The sequence below is a fragment of the Carettochelys insculpta genome, chromosome 5 (assembly GCF_033958435.1).
Source record: "Carettochelys insculpta isolate YL-2023 chromosome 5, ASM3395843v1, whole genome shotgun sequence".
In the NCBI taxonomy this organism is placed as follows: domain Eukaryota; kingdom Metazoa; phylum Chordata; order Testudines; family Carettochelyidae; genus Carettochelys; species Carettochelys insculpta.
The window spans coordinates 89,504,504-89,532,404 of NC_134141.1; the positions used below are offsets into that span (position 1 = coordinate 89,504,504).

The window sequence follows — 27,901 nt, forward strand, 5'->3', positions numbered from 1 at the left end:
CACCGCACTCCTACCCACCCCCACCATGCTTCTGCACCTACTGCCCCCTCCCAGAATTCCCAACTACTGGCTCCTTTCTGAAACCAACCTTCTGCACAGATTCCACACTCCAAGCCTACTTCCTGGTAGCCCCTCCCACACTGAACCCCTCATTTTTGTGTCTCCCCCCGCCAAATCGAGGGAGGCCCACAAAATCTACTAGCCCTGGCTCCCACCAGGCTCTGTGCTGGTGTGCAAGGGAAAGGAGGGGAGTGTCTTTTTGGTTTGGTTGGTTTGGGTGTTTTTGGTTTTTTTGATTCTCACTTGTGTGGCCCTTAACTAGTTTTACTGTGGTTCGCTGGCCCCCCGACCCCGAAGTGGTCCCCAGTCCAGCCTAACAGGATCAGATAAGAGACAATTTCTTTCTAGAACTTTAAGAAATGCATCAGGGTCTTTGGCCAACTCACATCTACTATCCTGGGGAAGTGATAAGGTTCCCAGGGACTCCCAGATACTCAGTTGCCCCTCTCAGCTTCAGACTGGTACCCCAGAATATGCTTTGTGGATTCAGACACAAGAACTTTTCAGGTTAATAAGAGACAAATGGCTCCAGTGGTAACTGAAAGCCTGTAAAGTTTAGTTCTACTTGAGTCATATGCACAGTTAGTTATACAATTTACACAACTGAAGTTACACATTTTAGTTCTAAATATTTACCTAATTCTTGACTCCACCCCGTCCTCTTCTGCCTCTCTGCTCTCTGATTTGCTCACCTTCATAATAATTCTTCTGATTTGTAAACCTTGATTACTATTTTTGGTTCTCTGTACTTTAAATATTGAGTCTGTTCTGGTATGACTATGATCTGAAGAAGTGGGTCTGTCCCACGAAAGCTCATCACCTAATGAATTATTTTGTTAGTCATTAAAGTGCTACTGGACTGCTTTTTTGTTTTGATATGTTGAAAGAGTTTGAGAGTATGTGCTATGGATCAGCAATAAGGTTGCCAGAAATTTGTAAGGTTAATTTTTACAAGTTAATATTGTCAGCTGAATGTACACTTTAAGGATAATGGAATAATTATATGAATTAACTGGATATTTTCATCATTTTAATACTTAGGGGATTTTACAATTGTAATAATATTGTTTTGAAGTTTGTATAAAGCTTGCTTTGTTCACCAGAACAAAAATACACCGTTTTAGTGAGGAAATTACTAAAGATTTTTAAAAGTTACTCCCATGTGCAGATGATGCTTTAAATGTACATAAGTCTGTTGCTTAAAATTAAAAACAAAACCCATAAGGAACAAATTAATAAAATGTATTAACCAGAAGCCTGTAAAATGTCATTCTAAAAAAGTTATTGTATGTGTGTGTGTTTTTTTAAAGCATTACAGAAGTATAAGAAAATCATTCAACGGAATAAAGTCAATAACACTACAGTTTTCTTTAACATTCCAATTATTTAAAAAAACTTAAACAGAAGAAAATTCTCCTGGGCTAAGGCTTCTTACATCAATGAGATTCAAGCTGGAGTGAATTCTAACTGTCAAGTTATAAAGCCGTGAATCGGGTGAAGTGGCAGGGGGTTATAATGAAAGTGTTGGTGTAGCCTTCATTGGATGGATGAAAACCAAGCCAGTATAATGTATTTTGACAGCCTTCCCTGCCTAAATTGCTTTCATAAATAGCAAATTAAAAATGGTTCTGTTTTAAACAACATTTACAAAAAAATCATTATCTGAGAAATACATATTATTTGCAAACAGTAGGTAGTAATGGAATGGAACCAAGACACAGCTTCTGAAGCAGGGAGCTAAGGAACCATTTTGCAATGCCTGAAGAGATTTTTAAAACTCATCTAAATACCATTAAACATCTGCCCTTTTTTATTTCACTGATTTAAACCATTTCTGAAGACTCATGATTCAAAAAGGTAAAGATGGTAATTTAAAAGCCACAGGGAAAAATCTCCCCCCAGGGAACTTCTCAGAAATGCAGCAACCAGCCTCTGATAAGTGATGAATCTGTTGTGGTATTGCTTTCAATACAGTATACATTTATTTGGCATTATCTCCAGACCAATGGTACACACCATTCCACTTAAAGAAACAAAACTGTGGCCATAGCAGCGAACAAAGGTGGAAAAAGTAGAGAAAGGTTTACATTGGCAGTTTCCCTCGCAAGAGAAAGGGAATCCTTTCTTGTGACCATTTACCAATCTTGTACATACACATTCTGATGAACTGTTTGGAAATCCAATCAGGGTGACATTTCTGTTTTATAACAGCTATTACTACTTCTTAGGTCTTTTCTCCATGCAAAATTTGAAGATTTTTTTACAGGATCATCTCAGTATAATCCCCTGACAGGGAGATGGAGTGGTGTTTCCAAACACTTCTTTGTGAAATTGCTCCACTGATATGTATAATTCCACTAAGACATATTTTCTAGCACCACAGTGTCCAATACACTCTGCTTTTGCAGCACGAGGCAGAGTGCAACTCAGGAAAGCCGCACAGGTGGGGCATCCCTCCAGCCACTCCGCACACGCTCCCCACAACATGGATTTGGGAGGTTCTAAAGTATTTCTTGTGTCAGTTTTAAATTCACTCCAATTTAATGTTCTCCTGTATTTTTACTATGAGAAATGGTGAAGAGAAGCTCCTGATCTATTTTCTCTCTATTATTTATTTTTATACGTCCGTTCTTATGGGTCTCCTCAAAAGGACTTTTGCCTTGTCTCTAACCATTCCCACCACCACTCTCTGAACTCCCTCTGTCCTGGAACATTCCTGAAAAAGGCAAGCAGACAGGCAAACAATGCTTATTATTCTCTGCCTTTCTTATGAACATCTTCTTCCTGATGCCCACAGTGTTTTTGCACTGACCCACAGCCAACTTCTTCAGAGCATTCTGATACCTACACACTTCTATTAAGCCCTAAGGATGAATTATAAAGCAAGTCAACAGATGGTAGACTGGCTTCAAAATGGAGGCGGAAACTGTCTCATTAAGAAACAAGCCTAACTCTAATTTGCTCTGGCATTGTCCATAAAACAAGATGCCAAGTGATGAGATTTCTGTATTTTAATGGGTTGCTTGAGTCAACCTAGTTAAGTCGTCCTCCTGGATACAGAAATTGCCCAGGACAATAAGGCTTTGTAATTGGAATTCCAGTGTAAGAAAATCAATAAGCACCTTTGGAGAATCTCAGATGTAGGAAAGGCTTCTCATATGCCACACAAATCCAGTTTGGGAACACGCAGCCTCCTACATATGAAATATAGCCAACACAGAAATGCCACTTCCCCAACCTAGCAGAACATAGCCAACCAATAATGGACCTCTGTTTCACCCAGCCAAGTCTCAGTTACACTTGCAGAACCTGGAGCTTCATCTATGACCAAACTGTGGACAGTAACCATCTTATCAGTCACAGATGCCACACAGACAGGGGTCACTAATCAAAACAGCAAGAAAAGCCATTTTTTTTTCAATTCAGTAAAAAACTCAATAATTCAAGAGCCGCCATGCTTGTGAATATGAAATAGTCCTTAATAAATAACACCAAACCATACTTTTTGTAACCCTATTTTAAGAACAGCACACACACACAATGATTTGTAATGCAAGATATGTTTACTTCAGGATGTTCAAACTTCTTTCATATTCTATTTCCTCACACTTTGTGTGTGTATTTGTACTACTGTCTTCCTGACTTCCACTCCCAAGTCTTCTCTCTCTCTGGAGGGAGTTATCCAACATTTCGAGATCATATATCGTTTACTATTTAGAGATGAGCTGTTCATTTTTGGGCTTTTAGACAGTCACTGTTTATTGAAAATAATCAGGAAGATGTGTTCTGTGGTGGTTTTTTTTTTGTACACGTTGCAATTTTAACATCAGGAGCCACAAAGAAGTCAAAGTGGCTCTGAGTCACAGGTTGCAGACTCCTCCACATGCAGATTTGAACTGCCAGCTCAAGAGTAATGGAGAATAACTGCCAGCTCCAGATATATGGAGAATAACACTACAAGACTGTTGGGCTGCATTTCTTCCAAAAACCTCAAGGGAGCCTTAAAAAATAAAATATATGAACACATACCCATAGAGCCAGGAACCTGTGATGGAAGCTCACCCCAGAAATCTAGAAGAGGCTAATAATGTTCAGAGCTTGTCTCCAAACAGGTGCAAACTAGTTAATATTTGTATTTTTACTCTTCACCCTCTTGAACATTCCGGCCTTGGGTTTATTATTCGATACACACATAGCATCACAAAGACCAACATACATTACAGAAATAATTCAATTTATCATCATCATCTTGATCTGGTAATTGGTGGTTAGACCATGATCTTCACTTACCTTCCAGGGGATCCTTATTTAGGCCTAGCTGGCTTATAATATATCTAGGGATGTCAGTTTTAATCCCTTGCCCCTCTTTAGCATGTCCTTCTGCAGCTTCCAAGAGATAGTAAAATTCTTCGGGATCAAACTCCTAGAAGAGAAGGAAAATCATCATCATAATGAAGGAGAAAACTCTCTCATTAAGAAACAGGTGTAATTCTAATGTGCTCTGGCATCTCTCTGGCACTCTGTAAAACAAGAGGCCAAGGGATGAGATTTCTGTACTGAACCAGCAACTAATACAATCTGGAGTCAACCTACTTAAGTCACCGTCATGGACACAGAAATCACTCCCCAGGACAAAAAGGCTTTGTAATTTGAAGGCCAGAGCAAGAAAATCAATGAGCACCTTCTTAGACACTGCACTTCTAAACTCTCACATCAAAACTTCCTTTACTGCTCCAAGACTTTTATTACTTACCTACTTAAACACAGTACAACATCATTCCTTTACTAGTGGTCTAAAAAACTATAGTAAGATTCTGTGAACTGCAAATGTTTTAAACTATTACTACCATAGGTCATGGAGGCCCAGGGAGTCAGCCAACCAATTTTAAGCAGCTAGGGTTGCCATCTGGTTGTTTTTTTGATCAGCATGGCTGGCCTTGCCTGTTGATAGATACAACGTGCTGGGCAATTTTTCAATTTTATAAGTGAGAAACAAAAACAAAAAACTCTGGCACATTGCAACCAGCTACTGTAAACTGAGCATACACATGGCAGTAGCAGCTGCTGTGCTGCCATCATCTAACTACAGCATGAAGGTTATGTGATTGGGAGAGCTGCTAACACAAGCATCCAGGAACTTAGTTTGCCAAAAACTTCGCAGCTGAGACTCTCCACACCAGGGACTGGGATGTGAAATGTTTGGACCAGAGGCTTGTTAGCAGGGAGGACTGGGGCAGGGAAGGCAGGTGCTCCTGGGAGAAGGAGGACAGGGGCTCCCTCAAGAATCCTAGGAACTGGTGGGTCATGGGTTTAGGGATTCATGGAGAGAAAGGCAATGGGCTCTTGTGTCTGAGACCTTGGATCTTGACTACTGCTCCCATGAGGGCTTATGAAGGTTCTTGGAATGGGATGGGTATAAGTCCTCATGGGAAGGTAACAGGCAAAGAGTAAATGAACTGCCTGCAGTTGTCACATGCACTGCTGCCTGTGTGAAGGAGGAAGGGATGGAGGAACCTAAGACAGAAGGAGGAAAGGCAGAGGGTGGAGCTAATCCTATCCTTTAAATGGCACAACACAGCTTAATTAACAAAGCACGCTTTAATAAGTCTTTTAAGATGTGGGACTTTTTTTCTTCACATTTTTCACAGTTCTACCAGTTAAATACTCTATGAACACCAACACATCACACAGAGTGATTAGATCTGACATGTGGATCCTCTCATACTGATATGGGTACTGGTCAACCCTCCCTAGTCTTGCACCCTTGGGACCTGACCAGTGACAAACAAGACAATTTGCGGAATCATGGGAGGTCAATATTGTCTAGCCCATTACCAACATTTCCACTGCTTAGTGGACACACTGAAAACATTTAGGGGTAAATTACAGCTAAATAATGACACAGATCATGGAGAGCCAGGACCGGTGGCTATAAACAAACTTTACAGGACACAGGCCACTTGGCCATACCTATGGTAAGCGGACTTCTGGCTAATGAAAATCATTTTGGATTATGGATGCTACTGAATGACAGAGTGCTAGATTAGGGAGGTATAACCAGAGTGTTGTAAAAGAACCCACGGTTCATAAAAACACATACCAGATGCACATACATCCCAGAGACCTGCTTTTCCCCCAACAGCAATTTTAAGGTAGTTCTAATGAATGTGTATTGTATTTTAAGACAATGATACTAAAACTATCATCTGCAATAAATCTACACCACAAAGGCAAGAATATTACTGAACTATTACCTTGCAAAGGACTTCACATCTGAAAATGAAACCCCTTTCACAAAATCTACTGCTTAGGACTACTTATACCACAACTAAAAGAGTGTTAGATGCCACAGCAAATCAAAACACCAAACCCTCTTCTTCTTAGCCCCTTAGACTTAAGATCTTTATCTTACAGTTTAAATAGACAATACATAAGAGGAAGCATAGGAATGAACAAGGCAAATTATCAGACACAGCTTTCATGTTTTTTGTTGTTGTTGTTAAAATATAAATTTGTTCTAATCTCTTACTCTCCCAAATGGCAATTTTTCTTATGTTATCTCATGCCTGATGTAAACTATGTCACATATCACTTACATTCTTCATCTGTCTTCCTGCCCACCATTAATTAAAAGAAGAGCAACTTTGTTAGAACTAAGGATGGCTTTTTCCTCAGGAAAGAGTTTCCTTTTCCCAGAATTTTCTAGTCATAACGGCTGTGAAGCAGGAAAAAAAAAACAATCCAAAATAAAACAAAAAAATCCCAACCCTTTTAACTAGTCCAAAGTTTCACAAGTAGTTGACTATAAGGCCTCATAAATGTAAAAGCAAGCAAACAGGTAGCGGACAATAATTTTCCCCAGCAATTTTGCAGTAAATCAGAAAGCTGCTTGCCTAGAAGCCAGGAACTCAGGAGCAGCTCAGAATGTCCATTTTTCTGGGACAAGGAACTTAACCACTAAGTGAGACAAGCTACCTCTATGTATGGGTGAAGGTGAAGAGAGTATTACCATATGCATATATATTTTAATTTAGTAAAACATTCATAGACATTTTTGCATGTGTAGTATTTTCAAAATTTATATAACATTGATCAATGTCAACTTTCAAATTACATCAGTCATTACTGATTGATACACTAGCCTCATGCCCTTACAGGTAAGCAACAGAAAAAGAGTGAGAGGAAAAGAGACTGGTTCTGGTAAGTTAGCTAGGAAACAAGTCCCCAGAGGACATCTAAATATGCAACACTGAGTCCATGAGAGTTAGATCTGAAGACTGTTGGCTTGGATAATCCAGCCGACTTCACAAGGGTAGAGTGAATGCAAACCAGGCAGGGTATATAAATGAGCATCAAGACTTTAGAACAACACTTAAATTCATGGCAGACAGGTCCATCAATTGCTATAAGACAAAATGGGCAGGGATGCAACCTCACAATCTGGGTATATCAAAACCTCTGACTGCTAGAAACTGGGACAAGGCAACAAGAGACAGAACACTAAACTGCCCTGTTCTGTTCTCTCTGAAGCATCTTGCACCAGCCATTGTCAGAAAACGAGGTACTGAGCTAGACAGCCCATTAGTCTGACCACATATGGCTACTGTTATGTTCTTACTTGGAAGTGAACAGGATACTGCAGTCCTCCAAGAACTGGTCTATAACAGTCTCTGAAATTCACTCGGCCAACCAGGTAAGTATTTTATTTAAAAAAAAAAAAACCCACACCCCACACATTTTTAGCTGTAGAGTCTATGGATCTTAGAGACTGGCCCAGTATAAATATGATAAAAGTCACAAAAGCATAACCATGGCTAGGACATCACATGGACAAAGAGCCAATAGTACTACCTCAGATGCCAAAAGTGATCAGGTTTCTAAAAGCATCCACTTCTTCCTCACCCCGAACGAGGAACAGAATTACAGCATGTACAGTTGTTACATCTCAGCTCACAGAGATCTGGTGTTGATACATTTCTTCCTCATGCTCCTTGACTCACCAGCGCTCATCACTCCCTACTCAGCACTACCTATTCAGTCTGAGTTGAGCAACAAACCCTAAATTCTATTTTAGCTTCTCTTCTGCCATGCTGCTCATTTTACATGTTAATACGTTCCCCTCAGATATCATGTCGTCATCTTCTCCCCAACTTCACTGATAACGAAAATACTATACAACTGCACCTCCATTTGTTAACACATCAGGGTAGTTTTAATAACTTGAATCAAATTAACGTATATACAAGTGAGTTATTTAGTTTTACCCCCAGAGTATGTTAGATACAGAAGCCAACTAGAAATGAATGAACCTTTAAATATTTGTCAAAAGCTCATAACACTTCCACAGGCAGAGAAATCACTACTAACCTAATGAATACAAGTAAGGGCTGAGATACCATGTCCCTGGTGTACATACCTAGCTAAAAACATATATGGGGATAGCAGCATTATCAACTATTAGGGTTGCCCAATACTTAACATTGTAAGACCCTATTTCAGTTACTTAATCCCTTTGCCAAATTCTAACCAACTGGGCTAAAATTTTTCAAGTTGAATTTCTGTACTAGGTTGAATTTTTCTAGAAAAATACCAGCCCCAATGGTTCTGCAATTTCCAAGAATAAGACCAGTTAAAAATGTTATCTTGCCCATGCTAAAAAAGTACGGACACCTTGGCCGTGTCTAGACTAGCCCCAAACTTCAAAGGGGGCATGGCAATTAGGGTGTTGTGAGATTACTGATGAAGTGTTGCGGTGCGTATGCACTTCATTAGGCTAAATCTCCCCCCTCCCCCCCGCAGTAACTTTGAAGTGTGAAAATTCCAAGTGCTGGCCTGCATGCAGCCATGGGTCATTAAGTCCCTTTACTCCTTTGAAGTACCTGTGGCTGACCCACAACTACATGTAAGCTGGCATTTGGAAGTTTCACACTTCGAAGTTGCTGGGGGGCTGATTTAGCCTAATGAAGTGCTGCACATGCACCATGGCACTTCATTAGTAATCTCCCCACACCTTAATTACAATGCCCCCTTTGAAGTTCAGGGCTAGTCTAGACACAGCCCTTGAGGAAGCAGAACTGCAAAGGAGCCAGGGTGTGGGGGGAGAAGAGGGATTACCTAGGCAGGGAGATTCAGAGAATGAGACAGGGAGAGGAAAGACTGAGGCAAGCAGCTAGAGAGAGGGTATAGGAGGGTGAGACAGCAGGGAGCCAGTAAGGATGGGAAATTTGGGCGATGAGAGACAGGGAAGATAAGGTGCCACGAGTGCAGGGGAGACCGGGACTGGATGGACAAGTTGAATGGAATTAGGATGAGACATGAAAGGACAGGTTATGACTCAAACTATGGTAAGGAACAGAGAGTGGAGGAGAGAGAGGACTAGGAGAGGCTGGAAGGGGTGGGGCAATGAGCAAAAGATTCTGTGCTTGGCAGAGTGTACTCCTCTCCAGCAGAGAATGTAGAATTGTACCAATCCTCCGCTATCGCCAAACACCTAAAACCCAGACAAACTCCCTACTGCAGGACCCAACAGTGGATGTTACCTCACTACTGCCATTGGTTACTCCATTAGCTCAAGGGGCCCTGGACTGTACAGCATATCTAAAGATTCCAGTCCTGCTGCGGAACCTTGTGGGTGTCAATACATCACAACACAATATCTTTTTTTTCCCCCCAGACTGCTTTTTTAAGAAGCTAAGAAATCACACACAAAGAACTATGCTGAAATAACAGTATTAAGTTTGCTAAGTCAAGCAAACAGAAGTTAAGAAATGCCAGAATTAAGGTTGCCTGTGTTCTCCTCCTCCATATGTAGAAGTATACAACCTTTGATTACCACTCATGTAGTATTTTATTCAGAGGATCCCTGCCTCGTCCAATAACAAAAGTGTCCGTAACAGCCCAGCTTCATTTGTTGCAGAAGTTGGAAGATGTGCAGTGACAGAGGCAGGGGATTACAGGAAGAGAGAAGGGGTTTGAGATTAAAAACAGCTGTTTGCTGCCTTGGAGAGTTGCATTATTTCCCCCTCTGCGCCACGGAGTTCCTATGTCATGCTGAAACTAAAAATTTCACAAATGGTCATTAATCGTGTGTCCTTCATTTTCTAGGTGCTTGACTTGAGACCATGGTCTGATCTGCCGAAGTGTTGAAAAGCTGACAGCTGCAACTGAAGCCAATGGGAGCTGTGTTTTCAGCACAAAGTGCTTTATAATGAAAAGTACTCCAAAAATAAAATAAAACAAAAACAAAAAAAAAAACCAGGTTCTAACTGTTTCAAAATCTGGCATCTAAAATTAATGAAAAATTTTACCTTAAACTCCCTGTACCTTGGAACTTCATAAGTATCATAACGGATATACACAAAGGGACAGAACTGATGTTGCCTGCTATTGCCTATCTTTGAACTGATTGATTTAATCTTCAAGAAAGTTATTGCAACATGATATGTAGTGCATTAAAATAAAAAGGATTTCAGAAGGATAGGCACTAACGACAGTTACCAGCATTCTAATGGATAGGAGTTCTCAAACTAAAAACAACTTTGGAAAGTTCCAAAGAATATATGACTGACTTTTACATAGTACATAGGGTAACTTTTATAGATAACCTTTAATACCAGCCCAAAGAGTCAAGCTTTCCAGAAGGAACAAATTAGGATCCTATTTACAATAACCATTAGCTTACCAGACATTCCAATAAGCGAGCAGGACGAGCAATGATTATGAGGATCTTTCGGACTAGTTGTTTAATAAATGCCAGTTCCCCACTCTCTGATCGCTCTTGAGCCTAAGAAATTCAAAGGAAAAGGATGATTAAAAGCCCCTATATTAAATACATCAGTCAAAAAGGGATGTTAATCTGATAGCCACAAATAAAATCAGTGACATTAAATAAGGTTTGTATCTACAGTGTTTAACCCATATTTGAAAATCCCTGGCATATAGCTTAGACAGTCAAAAGTTCTACAAAATGGAATAGGGAGTCTTCAATTCATATGACAGACATAACAGTGCTTGATTTTCATTCCTATGGTTTCAGGTAAATCAGAATTTTTTGTCTAAAATTACTAGAATGATCTGTGAATGAAAAACCAAAAAGCATGTATTACAAATGTTTAGGATGAAATCTCTTGCTTTTCTGAAATCACAACAAAATAATGATTTGTGACATGACAGGCCAAACAAAATGATTTTAAAAAGTTAAGACATTTTCTCATTACACAGCCTAACTTGCACACATTTTACAAGGGTCCAATGCACCCCAGCCCCTACCCAAATATCATTGTTACCAAAAAATGACATTTTGTATGATATTTTATAATTAACTTAAGCTTTTGAAACATAACAATTTAAAAAGTTTTATGAAAATGCGCAGTAATTCACTTTCAAGCCTTCTGTAATAGCAAATATTCTCCTTTCATTTTAGTAACACTTAGAGGGTGTGTCTACACTTGCATTCCTCTTTCGAAAGAGGTAGGCAAATGAGGGAAATCAAAAATGCAAATGAGATGCATATTTGACATCTTATTTGCATATTCTTATTTCAAAAGACCTTCTTAAACCAGAAGAAAACCAGTGTAGATGCTCCTCTTTGGAAAGTAAACCCTATCTTCGAAAGAATCCTTCTTCCCATTAAATAAAGGGAAGAAGAATTATTTCGAATATAGGGTTTACTTTCGAAAGAGCAGTGTCTACACTGGTTTTCTTCTTTCAAAAGATGCTCTTTCGAAATAGTATTCAAATGAGGTGCCAAATATGCACCTCATTTGCATTTTCAGTTTCCCTCATTTGCATCTCTCTTTTGGAAGAGGAATGCAAGTGTAGATATACCCAGAATGTTAAACTAATCTCAAAGCAAAATTAGTGCATATCTGTCTGACATTACCAAAATAAAGATAACTGCATTTTCAGATGGATAGCGTATTTGTTTTTATCAATATATTACTGTGCACTCTTACAGCTACTGTTTTACCACAGAGGCGACTGCATTTCACCATGAGGTGATATCTACCAGGTTTTTTTTTCCCCATATAATTTTTTTTTGTGTTTTAGGATCCTTTGGAATAAAAGATACAGCAATGCACATTAATAAACACACATAGCATTCATATGGTATGGAAAATAATTTTTAAAATTATGCTAATCCAGGCATATAGAAACTGACTACAGGTATGTGCAATAAAGGAAATCAAATGGGAAACAATTCTCAAAAGAATAAGAAGGTGAAAAGAGAATAATGACACTACAGAATTTGCACAAAAGAATGTTTCTGCAGAGCTTAAAAGAATTTTCACAAGGATCTGACTTGCATTTCAAATTTCTTTCAAAACCTTTTTGTCTAGTAACAAAGAGTAGACTTTAAGATACCTAATGAATGCAAAAGAAGTCATATGTTATTTCTTCTGGTTGAAAGATATGGATGGTCTTTCACTCATATCTCAAAAAGGCATTTTTTTGCTTCAAACAACAGAAGCTGCAGGATAAATTCCAAATCACACCTATGGCTTATTCTGTGCTATGGGCCATATAGGCAAGCATACAAAGAAAACAAACTAAAACCTTCCGATTTTAATACAAAAGGGCTATGTCTATGCTAGCCCCTTTCCCCTTTCGAAAGGGAGATGCTAATGAGACACTTTGGGATACGCTAATGAGGTGCTGCAATGAATATGCAGCACCTCATTGGCATAATAGCAGCCGTGACACTTGGAAAGTGCCACTTTTGATCACATGCACTCGTCTACACAGGCTCCTTCTCAAAAGGACCCCGCACACCTCAAAATCCCCTTATTTCTATTTTCTTATTCCCATAACCAAATAGAAATAAGGGGATTTCGAAGTGTGAGGGGTCCTTTCGAAAAGGACCCTGTGTAGACAAGCTGCACGCAATCAAAAGCCATACTTTCAAAGTGCTGTGGCCGCCGTTATGCTAATGAGGTGCTGCATATTCATTGCAGCGCCTCATTAGCACATCTCTAAGTGTCTCATTAGCATCCCCCTTGAGAAGGAGGAAGGGCTAGCGTAGACACAGCTAAGACGTTTAGGTATTTGCCATTGCAAAATCAATGAAAATACTAAACTGCATAGCGGTTCCGTGCTTAATACCATAATAAGAAGCAATGAAATAAAATTTAATCTAATTGTAAAGTTTCAAAGAATCGCCCCCATTGACTCTGAGTAAATGTTAATGAGAGGCAAACATTCATATACAGTGTGGAATATTATATATTTCTGCCTCTAGGTAGACAGGGAAGATTCCACATAAGCAAAAGAGAGGTGAAAAAGGAGGGTATTTAATTCAACCTGACCCTGGCTTTACCACTAAAAAAAAGCCAGTTAAATCAAGCTAGCCAAACCTTAGGGTACTTTTCCCTGGCTATGCAAAGCCACCACCAGGGGCCAAACAGCAGCAGGAGCCACATCTTTCCACTGAACACCACAGCTGGGAACAGACAACAAATGCAGTCTTAGAAACCCTAAGGCTGTGTCTACACTAGCCCAAAACTTCGAAATGGCCATGTAAATGGCCATTTCTAAGTTTACTAATGAAGCGCTGAAATACAAATTCAGCACCTCATTAGAATGCTGGCAGCTGCGGCACTTCAAAATCGATGCGGCTCGCTGCCGCACAGCTCATCCAGACAGGGCTCCTTTTCTAAAGGACCCCAGCAACTTCGAAATCCCTGTATTCCTATCTGCTGTTAGGAATGGCCATTTTGAAGTTTTGGGCTAGTGTAGACAGAGCCTAAGTGTGTTCCCACAGCTTGATTCTACATCAGGCAATTTCTCCACAATTATTTAACGGTTTTAGCATTTGATATTGTTAAATTTGCTCAGATAATAGTTGTAATACTTTGAAAAGAAATAATTTGAAACGTTTATAAATGAAGTAACACTGACATTATATTATAAACTGTGCAGCTTAGAAAAGAGCAGACAGCTATTAAACAGTGCCAATTTTTATCATTGCCAAGGTAGGTAATATTAATGCTGCCAATATATGCAATCAAGTAAACCTTAGCTTTTGAGCCATTATTTCTTCATACTGTACCCATATTATCATACTGTAGCACAAAGTCAAGTAGGTATCTATATCCAATTACTTAGCAAATTACCTGCACTTCAGCATCATAAAAACATACAATAACGTTTAAATGCACATCATTTTTTTATCTAATTAACTCTTTGTGAATTTTCTCCATTTGCCTTTAATGATAACAGGGTAATAATAATACAGAAGAGGTGCTCTGTTGTCCATTTTTTCCAGTGTTGGGTTTTTTTCGTTTTTGTTTTGGGGGAGGGTGCAGGGGAGTGGTTAGAAGGAAGAAGCCCAAAAGAAAATTTGTTAACAACAGAAAGTAGGATAAAAAGTGTTCTTGATATAATCTAACCAGCTTTCCTGCCTCCCCAAACCAGCACTGTCTGGAAAGTGGCAAACTATTAACATACCAATTTGTACTTTGAGTATTAAAAATGCAAGCAAAACAAAATATTACAATCTTAACAAAATCTCTTTTGGAATATTTCATTGTTTTGAATCTATTTGTTTACCAGATTAATTCTAGGGAACACAGTCCAATTAGGCCATATGCACAACTGCCAGATAAGGGATCAAGGAGGCTACATGGTCCTTTGTTTTAAAAAAGGTACATTTATATATTCAATAGGCTTCATGTCACAGCACAAGTCTCATTTGTTAACTTGGCTTCTGATTTCTCTCAACAACTGACTATTTGAAGAAGATTCTTATTAACATTTTTATGCTGAAGTTAATTTTTTTAATTACTAACAGCTGATCATATAGATGTTAGGAAACATTACACATTTCTAAATGAATAACCTGCTGCTAATGAAGGGTAAGGGTCACTGTTTGCTGTTTCAGTCCCAGCTAGGTATTAGTAGATAATATAATCTGAAAGGAATATTTCTCCACAAAAAATGGAAGTAGAAGGTTGCCTCCATTTGGAGTGCATATACACATCAGCAAAGGCAATTTATAACTTTCAGTGTATTACAAAATGTTTCTGAGTCTCAATATCCTTATAATTCATTTATCCCTGAGTCATGTATTATAAAGACCTTTTGCTCTTGTACAAGTCATGTCAAGTACCTTGGCGGCGTGATAGCCAATGATGGCTCCCTTGACAAAGAAATCAATGCCAGGATCTGCAAGGCCAACCACGCACTAGGATGTCTGAGAGCACAAGTATTGAATCAGCACGATATCCAACAGTCCACTGAACTGTAAGTGTACAAGGCTGTACTCCTGACCAGTCTCCTGTATGGATGTGAAACTTGGACCTTGTACAGAAAACATTGGAAACTGCTGGAGCACTTCCATATACGCATCCTGAGGTCAATACTGCACATTCGACGGCAGGATAGGGTCACGAACCTGGAACTCCTTGACAGAGCAGGAACCACAAGCATTGAAGCTGTGATTATGAAAGCCCAGCTTTGCTGGACAGGGTACATAACAACAATGGAGAAGTGGAGTTCCTAAGCAACTCCTCTACAGTGAACTCTCTGAAGGCAAAAGGTAGGCCTCACGAGAGGCACAAAGACTGCATGAAGGCCAACATTGCTCACCTGGATTAAAGCCAAAACAGCTAAAGCAGCACACAGAAGACCGAACAGGCTGGCGTGCTCTTGTACAACAAGCATATGACAACTTCAAAGAGCAGCAATGCATACGCCTGATTGCTGCTTGTGAGAGGAGGAAAGCAACAGCAGCAGTCACACTGACAGACCCAGGACAATTCCCTTGCCCCTACTGTGAACGTCCTGTCGTTCAAGGCTTGGACTCCTCAGCCACACGCGAGTCCACAACCGATGGGCCTGTGCAAGCTCAAGAGACATTGTCGGACATAACCAACCACCAAGAAGCTCTTGTATAGGTCATTTCATTGAATAAGCCCACTATGAATTTACAAGGCTTCATCATCTGTATGAGCTGAGCTGTCATAATCACTTCACAGCAAATAATGTTAAACAAACATATTTGAACAATTTTTAACAAAAGACAATTATCTTTGCATAGTGCATGGCTCATACCTCCTGCAGCAATTTGTCTAATTTGTGCTGTAATTCAAAGAAGTATCGTGACGTAATGAGGCCCTCGTGGGATTTATCCAAGCAATCTCGAGCCAGCTCAATGATCTGATGGTGGGTAAAACTCAGCACTCCATCTGCCAAGGGAAGAACGTTATCAGGAGAATGGTTGGTGATAATCTCCTGAAGCCGTTCTTCCATCTGAGCTGTGGCCTAGAATAAAACAAAGATTTAAATCAGTATTTTCTGAAACCTTATTACTACTGAAAAAAACATTTTTCCCGATTAAATACGTTTCTGAATTCTGTGTAAAACAGGGTAATAAGAAAAGTGAACCACCAGTAAAAATTGGTCAAAGCCAGTTGGAGTGTGGGTGAACACACAAAGATTTCCCCCACAGTATTTTGCCAAAGCTGAACAGCACTTACCCTGTTATTTTACTCTGTACCTCTTCAATTGGAATGGCCAGTCATGCTGATTTTCACAATTAAAAAAAAACCCAAAAAACACCCCACACACAATGAACATTTGGGAAATGAAATATCAGAAAGGGATTGAAACATACTTTTCTGGATGCTGCACAGGCATCTGAGTGAAGGACACATTTTATTTTTGATTGGAAAGTTCCTACTAATAGAATACCTAGTTACAGCAATTGTACAACTACATACTATTGTCTGATGCCTTTCCATACAATCATTTGTATACACTACCAGCATGATTCGTTTGAAATCAGTTCAGCGGCTTCATAAAATGTAGGTCCAGTTCTCAGCAGGGTTTTTTTTTTTTTTTTTTTTTTTTAAAAACTGTGATTGTATCTTTCTAATAAGGGTTTGATGATGCTTTATGAAAGCCATTACTGGCTTAGATCATTAGCGCCTGTAATAAAAACATCACTTATTTAAAACCTACACTGCTTATTAGTTTAGATACTGGGTATCTTACATATAATCCATTACCTTTGGGAACCTTTCTTTGTAGACATGGTTCATCATAATTATTTCATGGTCACAGCAGGCAGGCGAACGTCCAGGACTGTAAGTAAAGCAAATCATCCCTTTAAACTTGTCTCAGCATGGACTGAAAGAAGTTTTTATATTCCTATACAATTTTCTTGCATCAAAAGACACACTATCCTTCATCAGACAGGTATATTTGCCAACCAACATTCCGGCAGAGCTTAAGTTGCCTTGAAAAAGTGTTAGGCCTCATATCGCCAACACCACAACTTTTCATTTATAACTATACAGTGCAGACTGTATATTATGTTTTCCCCCCCCCGCCTCAGCCAGGCCATGGGTGTAGATTTTTAACTTTGAATAACCAATGCAAAAAAGCTACTTATTCTTAGAGTTCAAATTCAAAAAATAGCCATTATGACAATCCAGCCTGACCTCTTAATATGATGCAGGCCGCAGAACTTTCCTGACATAATACCTAGAGTATAGCCTTCATACAAACATTTGATCTTGACTTTAACGTTGTCAGTGACAGAGACTCCACCACAACCATTGGAAAATTCTTCCAGCAGTTACTTGCCCTCATTATTAAAATTGTATGCTTTATTCCCAATCCAAATTTCTCTTGCTTAAGTTTCCAGCCATTGGATTGCACTGCACCTTTCTCCACTAAAGACCCCATTATTACACATTAGACTGTAACCAGGTCACCTTAATCTCTTTCTTAAGCTAAACAGAGTGAGCAACTTGAGTTTCTCACTACAAGTTATATCTTCTAATCTTTAATTATTCTCCTGGTTCTTCTTGGAACCCTCTCCAATTTCCCAACGTCCTTTGTGAATAATGAGCATAAAAATGGAACTCAGTATTCCAACAGCAATTGCTCCAGTGTCACACAAAAGTCAAAAACTCTATACTCCTATTTGTGATTTCCTTGTTTATGCATCACAGGTTTGGTTTCGTGCTTTTGGCCACAACCTTGCGCTAGGAATTCATGGTCAGCTGATTATCTCTTGGAACTGTCAAGTCTTTTTGTAGTCACTACTTCCTTCAGCCTGTAGGTCTATCATGTGCTGTTTGTTGCTGGATATATACATTTACATTTAGTAGGAAAGGACGTATTGTTCTCCTGTGCCCCAGTTAAACCATCAATACACAGTTACCTGTCTTCTTCGTTATTTGCCACTCCCCTAGTTTTTTGTGTCATCTGAAAATTTATCAGTGACCATTTAAGGTTTTCTTCTAGGTCTCTGATAAGATGTCAAAAAGCACAGTGCCAGAATTCTATTCCTACTGGACACCACTAGAAACACAGCACGCAGTGACAACTCCCTTTTGAGACCCGTCCATTAAGACAAATCTTCATCTCTTTAACATGTACCATGTTAATTTTATATTGTTTTAGGTGTTTAATCAAAATGCTGTAGAGTACCAAGTCAAATACCTTACAGAAGTCTAAGTAACTACATTAACACTATTACCTTTATCAACCAAACATGTAATCTAACTTTAAAAATAATCAATGTACTTTGATAGGATCTATTTTCCATGACTACACATTGATTGGAATAATGACAAATTAATCTCTTTAATTGTTTATTATTAAACCCCTATGTAAGCTACTCGTTAGGCAAATAGGCCCCAACTGAATGAGCTGGCCAATGAATGGGTGTTTGTGGCCATCTCAGTCCATTAAGTGGCTACTTAGGGAAGGAATAGGACAGCAATTCAGCAGTCTGACACAGATTCCTTAACTGTAAAAAGAAGAACTGAGACGCCAAAGGAATTTAAAAAAAACAGAAAAAACCAAAATAAACTCAACTATTTCCAATGTGAAATGCAAATAAATGTCTAGCCAATACATATGTATAATGCCATACACTTGCACTACCCTACCTATGCTTAGTAACATTATAACCCTAAAGATGAAGGAACTTTACAGAATAGCCCGCAGTGACCAGCACTTAGTACTGCATGCAATCTGGGAGAATTCCTTTCGCACTACCCCCACATCAGTTATCAACCCTGCTGGGATGTGACCTGGCTATATAGTCACTTGACGTCTCATATAAACATGTACAGAAAAAGAAAGAGGAAGGAGTTCTCCAACACAAAGAGGTTTTAAAAACTGTGTTACACATGGTATTTATTGATTTTATAGCATAATGTAAACATCTTTTGGTATATACAAATAGACAAAAAATTGGGACTGAAATTCATTTTACTGTATCAAGTTATTAGGAACTTCAACTGTCATGGACAACCCAAGCAACTAACCTATTTGCACAAATAAACAAACAAACATATTAAATACTTAATTGCACTACACCTCTCAAGTAGCACAGTAATGTCTCTGAAAGGATTTTGACTACTACTGTTTGCTGTGACTGATGTTTCAGAAACTAAACTAGGAGTTTTTAAATTTTTCTCAACTAGAAAATAAAGCAGTAGAGAGAAAACTATTAGTAGGTGAAGAATATTTTCCATTTCTAACCTTTTAAAGAACAAAAATAATTTCATCTAATTTCTCAGCAATTGTTCTCTGCTGTTCTATTTATTCCACAGCTACAGACTATGTAGGTTGCAACTTAATTTAGTAATGGCAGCCTACACAGATTTCTAAATAATGAATAATCGTGGAAAAAATATGATGCAGAGAAATTATTAAATCTGACAGTTTTACAACCTGCAACATTGACTTTAATTCTGAAGTGAAGTGACTAATTTTTTTTTTAATCGCTAGAAAGATCAGACTTTTTTTTGCCTTCTCCAACTGGTATATAGTACTTTGGTAACAACAGACCTACTAATAAAGTTTCTTTCTTAACATTGACACTTTGTTCTTCTTTTATACAGAGGACTCCTAGAATATAAATAGTATTTTCAATTCATCTTGCAAGTACATGCTTAAATGCTATTAACACTTGTGTGCAATAGTAGTATAAAAGCCATTGCTAATTTTGTCATAATTAGCTCATTATTGGATAAGGGGCCAGAAGCTACTAGTTTAGCTCTCAAAGCATAAATTACAACAACGAGAGAATTAACCAATGATGACCTAAAGTAACAATTTATTTAATGGAATTTTGTTCTGGCTAAGACACAATCAGCATTAACTTATATTGCCTTTCAGGAATTATTAAAATATCACAAGTTGGTTAGTGTCCCAAATTTAGAAAACTACAATGCTCCAAGAGTGTATGGATCCACTAATTTCAGACAGCTAAACTCACCTGAGACTTCTTGATCGAGGGCGCATTGATGTGGTCCTGCATCTGTTATCACTGGCAATGCTTTCAGTTGCACAGAAATGCTTAGACAAAAAATGTAGTTCATCAGGTGTTGGTTGGTATGGTAACTGGTGTAATTTCTCTTGGGAGGAACAGGATGACTGCAATGAGCATGGCAGAAAGTTAGTTATCACCACAGCCAATCAACAATTCCAAGATTCCATTCATTGCATATAGTGAGGACCACTTAAATTAAGAACCATAACTATTTCTTCCAATATGCACCTAGCAATTATTGTAGCATTTTGGAGAAAGTATCTGACTTCATGAACTATATATACAAGAAATACAATAAAACAGGTAAGATTAAAATTGAAGATGCAGCCACAGACACAGTGGCTCCACTTAAAGTTTCTTCTAGTTTGAAAGATTCCCCTGCCTTGAGACCATTTCCCTACACTTAAGAGTGTTGGAAAAAACATCCATCAAAAGAAGAAGCATTTAAAATGGAGTCTGCTAAATATTCATTATTTCCAGTAATATGAGATACATATTAAGGGTAGTGATAATCTGTGATTTACTGCCACAAAAGAAAAGCTCTACTTTTATGTGCTGCAGTAACAAATGTGCTTGTATACCCTACATTTATGTTGCCCATCACTTGTTTAAAAAAAACACTATTTTGATTCTACAAATAACAAGGGGTATGTCTACATAGCTGCCTTATTTTGAAATACGCTATTTTGGAAGAATATTTTCTGCAACACATAAAATGGATTTCAAAATAGCACTTAGCTACTTTGAAATACAGCATCTACACACACAGAACTATTTTGAAATAGAGTCTTTGGATGCATTAGGGCTTGCTTAGAAATAGGCTCTATTCCCCGTTTAAAAGGGGTATTTCGAATAGCTATTTTGAACTAGGTTCAACTATTCTGAGCTATGCAGAACTAGGTTTACCAATGTTGAAATAAGTCAGCTGCTATTTCAAAACAGCGGTTGAATTGCATAGATGTTAGGATAGTTATTTTGAAACAACAGCTGTGTAGGCATACCCAAGCAGTCTGTGGGACCTTAGAGACTAAAAAATATATCAATTTTTGTGGGCAAGGCCCACTTCTTCAGTTGATTCTAAGTATTCTTATACCATTTTTGACAAAACCTGTATTTCTAAACTGAAGTGTAAGAATTCATATAATAATCAATTCCACTGATTATAAACAAAGACACATCACCAAACCACCTTCTTAGTTTATAAATACAGGAGTCAAAACTCAGGATATGAAGTTTTTCATACTTTCTATCAATACTTAAGTTGCAAACAAGTACAAACACAGATGACAACAATGCTACATACACACATTCTACACAGTATTGCATCCAGAACTGTGCAAAATGTTTCACTGAATTTCAATTGTGCTCCATTAAGATGGAATTATGTCTTACCCATATAAGGGGAGAGAAAAAGAAGTCCACTGCATGGCAAACTCCATGAACACTACTAGAATATGCAGCCTCTACTCTGTCAGCTGAGATCCTTCTTTAGAGTCTCCTCAGAGCCTGAAAACCTGAGATCATTCCTTACTCTCTGTTTTCCAGTCTCCTTGGCATACAGGCCTCTCACAAGAGTTCAAGGGCTGCATCATTAGGAAAGAACAGCCTGCAAATTCAGAAGATCCAGGAATGGAGGCCAGGAATCCAGACAAAACAAGAGTTGGGTCAAAGCTACTACCTGTCTCCCCTGTACACCAAACAAAGGTTTGCATGTTCTGGTGAAGACCATTAACTGAAATTTGTCAAAGGAAATTTCCAGGAAGGTTTGAATTAAATCCCTTGTAATCCAAATGCTCAAAGCAAAACTCTTCATAAACAGAAAGTTACAGGCTCTCTCCAAGTTGAGTAACTTTAAAACTATCTGAGATATTGCATGCCATATTTACACACACATACACCTCCGAGAACTGGAAGGGACCTCAGGAGGTCATCCAGTCCAGTCCCTGCCCACTCGTGAGGACAAAGCACCATCGCTGACATATATTTGCCCCAATCCCTAAATGGCCTCAAGGATTGAATTTACAACCCTGGGTTTAGCAGGCCATGCTCAAACCACTGAGCAGTCCCATGCACCCTTCCTGACATAATACCTAGAGTATAGCCTTCATACAAACATTTGATCTTGACTTTAAAGTTGCCAGTGACAGAGACTCCACCACAACCATTGGAAAATTTTTCCAGCAGTTACTTGCCCTCATTATTAAAAACGTATGCTTTATTCCCAATCCAAATTTCTCTTGCTTAAACTTCCAGCCATTGGATTGCACTGCACCTTTCTCCACTAAAGACCCCATTATTACACATTAGACCGTAACCAGGTCACCTTAATCTCCTTCTTAAGCTAAACAGAGTGAGCAACTTGAGCCTCTCACTTCAAGTTATATCCTCTAATCTTTAATTATTCTCCTGGTTCTTCTTGGAACCCTCTCCAATTCCCAACATCCTTTGTGAATAATGGGCATAAAAATGGAACTCAGTATTCCAACAGCAATTGCTCCAGTGTCACACAAAAGTCAAAAACTCTACACTCCTATTTGTGGTTTCCTTGTTTAAGAATCACAGGTTTGCTTTAGTGCTTTTGGCCACAACCTTGCGCTAGGAACTCATGGTCAGTTGATTATCTCTTGGAACTGTCAAGTCTTTTTGTAGTCACTACTTCCTTCAGCCTGTAGGTCTATCATGTGCTGTTTGTTGCTGGATGTATACATTTACATTTAATAGGAAAGCGCATATTGCTCTTGTGCCCCAGTTAAACCATCAACACACAGTTACCTGTCGTCTTCATTATTTACCACTCCCCTAGTTTTTTGTGTCATCTGAAAATTTATCAGTGATGGTTTAAGGTTTTCTTCTAGGTCTCTCATAAGATGACAAAAAGCACAGTGCCAGAATTCTATTCCTACTGGACACCACTAGAAACAGCCACTCATTGACAACTCTGCATTCACAATTACCTTTTGAGACCCGTCATGAACTGGTAATATGGGGCTAGCCAATACAACTGATCAGCTGCAGCCTACAGATTTCTATGATGCACCAGAATGCACTCTACAGCACAGAGAAAAAACTTGTGATGTGAAAATGTACAGACCCCCTTAAGTCATGCTTCCCTCACTGTGTATCTGCTCAGTAGTGAAAAATCAACTATCTATGCCATTTTACTTTCATGCACATTCCAATATAAGGTATATTGAGAAGGAATGGCAAGAATAACCCAAACACAAAACAAAAACAAAAACACAGTCTACACTTGTCAGAAGTTTAAAGACAGGAGGATAGCATAACCAATACAAAAGGTATACTGCCAACTGTTCTACGTATCATACACAAAGGTAGCATGATGGAAAGGGGCATTTAAACAGCCATACGGCATAATAAATATGGGTGGTCTCAGTAAATAAAACAACCACATACATTCTTCCACTATGGGGCGATCATATAGTTTTGGATCACGAATCAAATGCCAGTACTGAAAATGTGCATATCCTGCTTGTCAGCATGTCATTTGATGGATAGCTTACCCAACGTGACGAAAGACATATGCTAGATTGTATTTCTCATAGAGAGGCCTCTTTTAGAAAACAGTGTATGTAGTTGAAATCTACGTGTAAAATAAAGCTGGGACTCACTGAAACTGTTGAGCTGGGTGTATTTGTACCATAGCCAGAGGAGGGGAGAGAAGCCAAGGACCAGCGGCGTCCATCAGTCCTGTTGTGAAACTGATGTTAGTTCAAGAAAACACTGCAGAATAACGACACAGGAATACCTGGGAAATGATTATTCTAGAGCACTGCATTCCAGAAGGATGATGCAATGAGGTTATTCACCTTTCTCAAAGGGTCATGATAAACAAATATTATATAGGGTTGATTTTTCTAATGGAATCAAGCAGACGAAATAACTCAAAAGTGAATGAGATGATCCATAATACTAATCTCTCACTAATATACTCCGACAAAAGGAATACAGGGAATAATTATAGCTGTCAGATTCAGCACATACAAATTAATGAGAACGAAATAAACACGTGACCGATACAGAAATCATGAGGCTTCGAAATGCAGTGTAAGCAACAAAAACAACTTACATCAAAATATAATAGGAATGGTTATTTCCACAATAAAAATGCAATCAATACAAATTACCAGCAGGTTACTATAATTAAGTGGAAAGAACAAAGACTAGAACTTAACCTCTTAAGAGGTCTGAAAAACTCACATTTTAGCTAACATTACATTTTTGCAGGAGGAAACATTTATAAGCTAGTATGAGTCCTGACCCTGCTGATTCATGTGGCTCACCCACAGATAACACGGAACTTACACATTCAAACAGACATCACAGATCTACTGTTACGGGTTTTGACTACATTTACCTGTCATTTCGGTGCCCATGACTGGAGTGCAATTGTGTCAAGTATGTTAAAACAGAAACAAAATCACAAATGTATAAACAGAACAAAAGAGGACTTGTTTTTAATAATAAAAATCAGGTATTTTGGAAAAAATATTTAAAAAACACTGAATTTGAGATCAAGTACAAAGAGACTCATTCAATTTTTGCTTTTCTGTAGGAAACTATTTCATAAAAGTAGGGTTTCATATCTCGAAATCTAAACATTCAGATGCAATCTCCCCACCTTCCAAGAAAGTCTAAGAACCAAGTCATTATTCCTTCTGGACCAACTTCCAAGCTGTGGCTTCCTACTTAATCAATGTTTACCCAAAGACCAACTCAAGTACTCAGAATGGATGTTGATTTCGTAAAATGTGATTAAGGAGCTCATGACATAGCCCCACAAAACTGCAATACAGAGGATTACTCAGGGTCCCACAAGTCTGTGGTAGAGTCACCGAGCATGTCAATAAAACCATGCATGGCGACAAGTATCAGAGGGGTGGCCGAGTTAGTCTATCTTCAAAAACAACAAGCAGTCCCGTGGCACTGTACAGACTAACAGATATTTTGGAACATAAGTATATTTTAGAGTCACTCATGCATCTGATGAAGTGGGTCTTTCCCCACAAAAGCTTATGCTCCAAAATATCTGTTGGTCTATAAGGTGCCACAGGACTTCTTGTTCTTTTCAATAAAACCAGGACCCAAATTTAGGAATCCCTGGCTGTCTGCCTCCCATGCTAACTTGTCCTTGGACCATGATGCCTCATCTAAAAAAGTAAATGTTGTAGACCTGGATTAGTTCCACAGGAGTGAATGACACTTGGCTATGCTATCCATTTACCACTGAAATGTTTCCCTCTTTACATAATCCTAATCTCATCTATTGTATGATTTCTACCAGGATTAAATTGCAGATCAATTGAATAGCACTGTAGAATCACTGTTGCGTCACACTAAAGAAAACACCTGTCAGAACAAAGAGTATGATGTGTGGAGATTTGTTCAGTCCATTTATTCATAATGAAGGAACACTGAACACACCGGAAAATTTTTGAATCTCTCTCTACCTCCGTACATTTCTCTCAAGTATTAATGAGCATCCTTCCAATGAATGAACAATGCCAAAAAGTGGTTTGTTTGTTTCTTTTAGTTCAGATATATAAATTACATTTGTTTAGTACAGAAAGAAAAACCAAGGGCATGTCCTATATATTAGGCATCCATACTATGCTGCAGTGAGGCAGAAATAAATAGTTTCAGGAGATTACTTGGGGTGAGCATGTTTCTTTCACCAAAACCCAGACCAATTCATATTTATAACTAACATGGTACAGGAATATAACTTTGAGCTACACAGTGCCTTCCCTTAGAAAAAGGACATACAAACACTGCATAGGTTAGAACTTTTTAGGCTGACATTTCAGGTGTACAATGCTACTGAGCAAACTTGCTACACAGATTACGTATGCTACTCTTGAAGTTCTGAAGCTATAGCCTTTTTCTGGTCTGCAGCATGTCCTGGAAATTACTTCCCCTGCACTCCCAATTCATCTCTCCCCCCACCCCACTTAAATTTGTGTTAAATCAGAGATCAGACTGAAAAGAGAAGGGCATGTAAGACAGAAAGGACTGAATCCAGAATTTGCTATATGGTATTTGTTATATGGGCTGCCATTACTGCTGAAGTAGTACATTATACATCCTAACAGAAAAGAGATACAGGAGTAAAACTCTTCCTGTAAAATGACTGTGTTCCCAATAGAAAACAAAAACAGACTTTTCCTTGTATTTCAGTGTAATTGCATGATAAAACATTGAACTACAGGATTTAAGATACTTTTTTGAAAGGTGCCATACACTAACTTAGCAGCTGGACTGTAATGATTGATTACTCTCATGAGCTGTTTTAGGGGGTTTACAAATTTATTATAAATATCTCCTCCTTCTCAGAAAGATACTTTTATTTGTGTGTTATTTTACAATGCAAAATATTGAGTCTGGTAGTTTTAAAATCATAGTCAGATTAAATATGAACTACATCAGATGCTACTTATATTCCTCTCTGTAAAAGTCTCAAAACATAGATTTGTATGAAACATCATTGCAGATGCCAGAACTGAGAGCTGAAACACAAAATGAAATGCAGTGAAGCTCCCTTCCCTGGCTTGAACAGTTTTCTGAAGAGCCAAAGCTATTTTAATGCACTGGGTATAGGATTTATCCGTCTGGCAACGTGTGTATCTGAAAGTCCTGAAATAAAAGTTGCACAATGAATGTTTTCTCTCTGATGAATGAAGCAGTTACACAGTAACAGCTGGGATACTTAACACAGCACTTAAAAAACAGCCATTTGATGGCATTTATTTTGTGAACACGCTTGGATCAACAGTATAAACTCTTCCTACCCTGCCATACTTAGTGTTACTGAACATATCATCTGAAGTAAGTGGAGGAGATTTTAAGTGCCAGTCATATGGAACCATGTTGGCTGGCATCAATAGACAGTATCCTATGACAAGTTGTTTACTCAGTTTATGGTTAATTTATAAACAATATATACTTCAAAACTGTAGTTCTCAGTTATACAGATGAGCAAACTGCTTAGGTTTGTGACTGAGGCTTGCCTACACTAGCCATGTACTACTGAACGTCACAGTTTTTACAAGACACAAATCTGACCAACTGTATGAGTCCTACCAGAACTGAACACTTAACCATAATAATTTGACTGAAGATACGTATTAATGATAATTACTTTTAAAAGGCACATTTGTATTGTATCAATCACTCATTGTGCTTTTTGCTGTTTAAAGACTAAAAGTCAACTACTTCAAAATTACTGAGATTTCCATGTATGTGATTAGCCTGTTCTGTGTACAGGAATGCCTCCCATAGCCAAAATGTGCTGTATCCCTAGGAAACAAACTCTTACCTTCGTGCAAAAGAAAAATGGGCTGAGGCACTGGGAGAGAAATTTCTAGGGCTGTCTTGAGGACTGCTTCCTGTCACATGGCAAAAATAAAAGAGAAAAAGGAATCAAAACCAAAGCAAATATCTTGCATTTCCAGATAGACTAGAACCAATCCTCACTATAAAAATAAGTCTAAGGTTTTTCAAAGAACTTGACTCATAAACCAGCATCTTATT

General features: G+C 38.5%; 1 protein-coding gene across 4 annotated transcripts in view; it reads right to left on the reverse strand.

The window, feature by feature from the left end:
- The window catches only part of MAST4 (microtubule associated serine/threonine kinase family member 4), a 403,649-nt gene that overhangs the window by 58,383 nt on the left and 317,365 nt on the right, over window positions 1-27,901 (reverse strand). For all 4 annotated transcript variants that reach the window (XM_074995485.1, XM_074995487.1, XM_074995488.1 and 1 more), the window contains 7 exons: window positions 27,687-27,756; window positions 23,983-24,061; window positions 20,300-20,457; window positions 17,067-17,142; window positions 16,111-16,320; window positions 10,742-10,843; window positions 4,351-4,483 (listed from right to left, as the gene is read on the reverse strand). In XM_074995485.1, coding sequence (XP_074851586.1) covers window positions 4,351-4,483; window positions 10,742-10,843; window positions 16,111-16,320; window positions 17,067-17,142; window positions 20,300-20,457; window positions 23,983-24,061; window positions 27,687-27,756 — 828 coding nt within the window. The remainder of the gene's footprint in view (window positions 1-4,350; window positions 4,484-10,741; window positions 10,844-16,110; window positions 16,321-17,066; window positions 17,143-20,299; window positions 20,458-23,982; window positions 24,062-27,686; window positions 27,757-27,901) is intronic.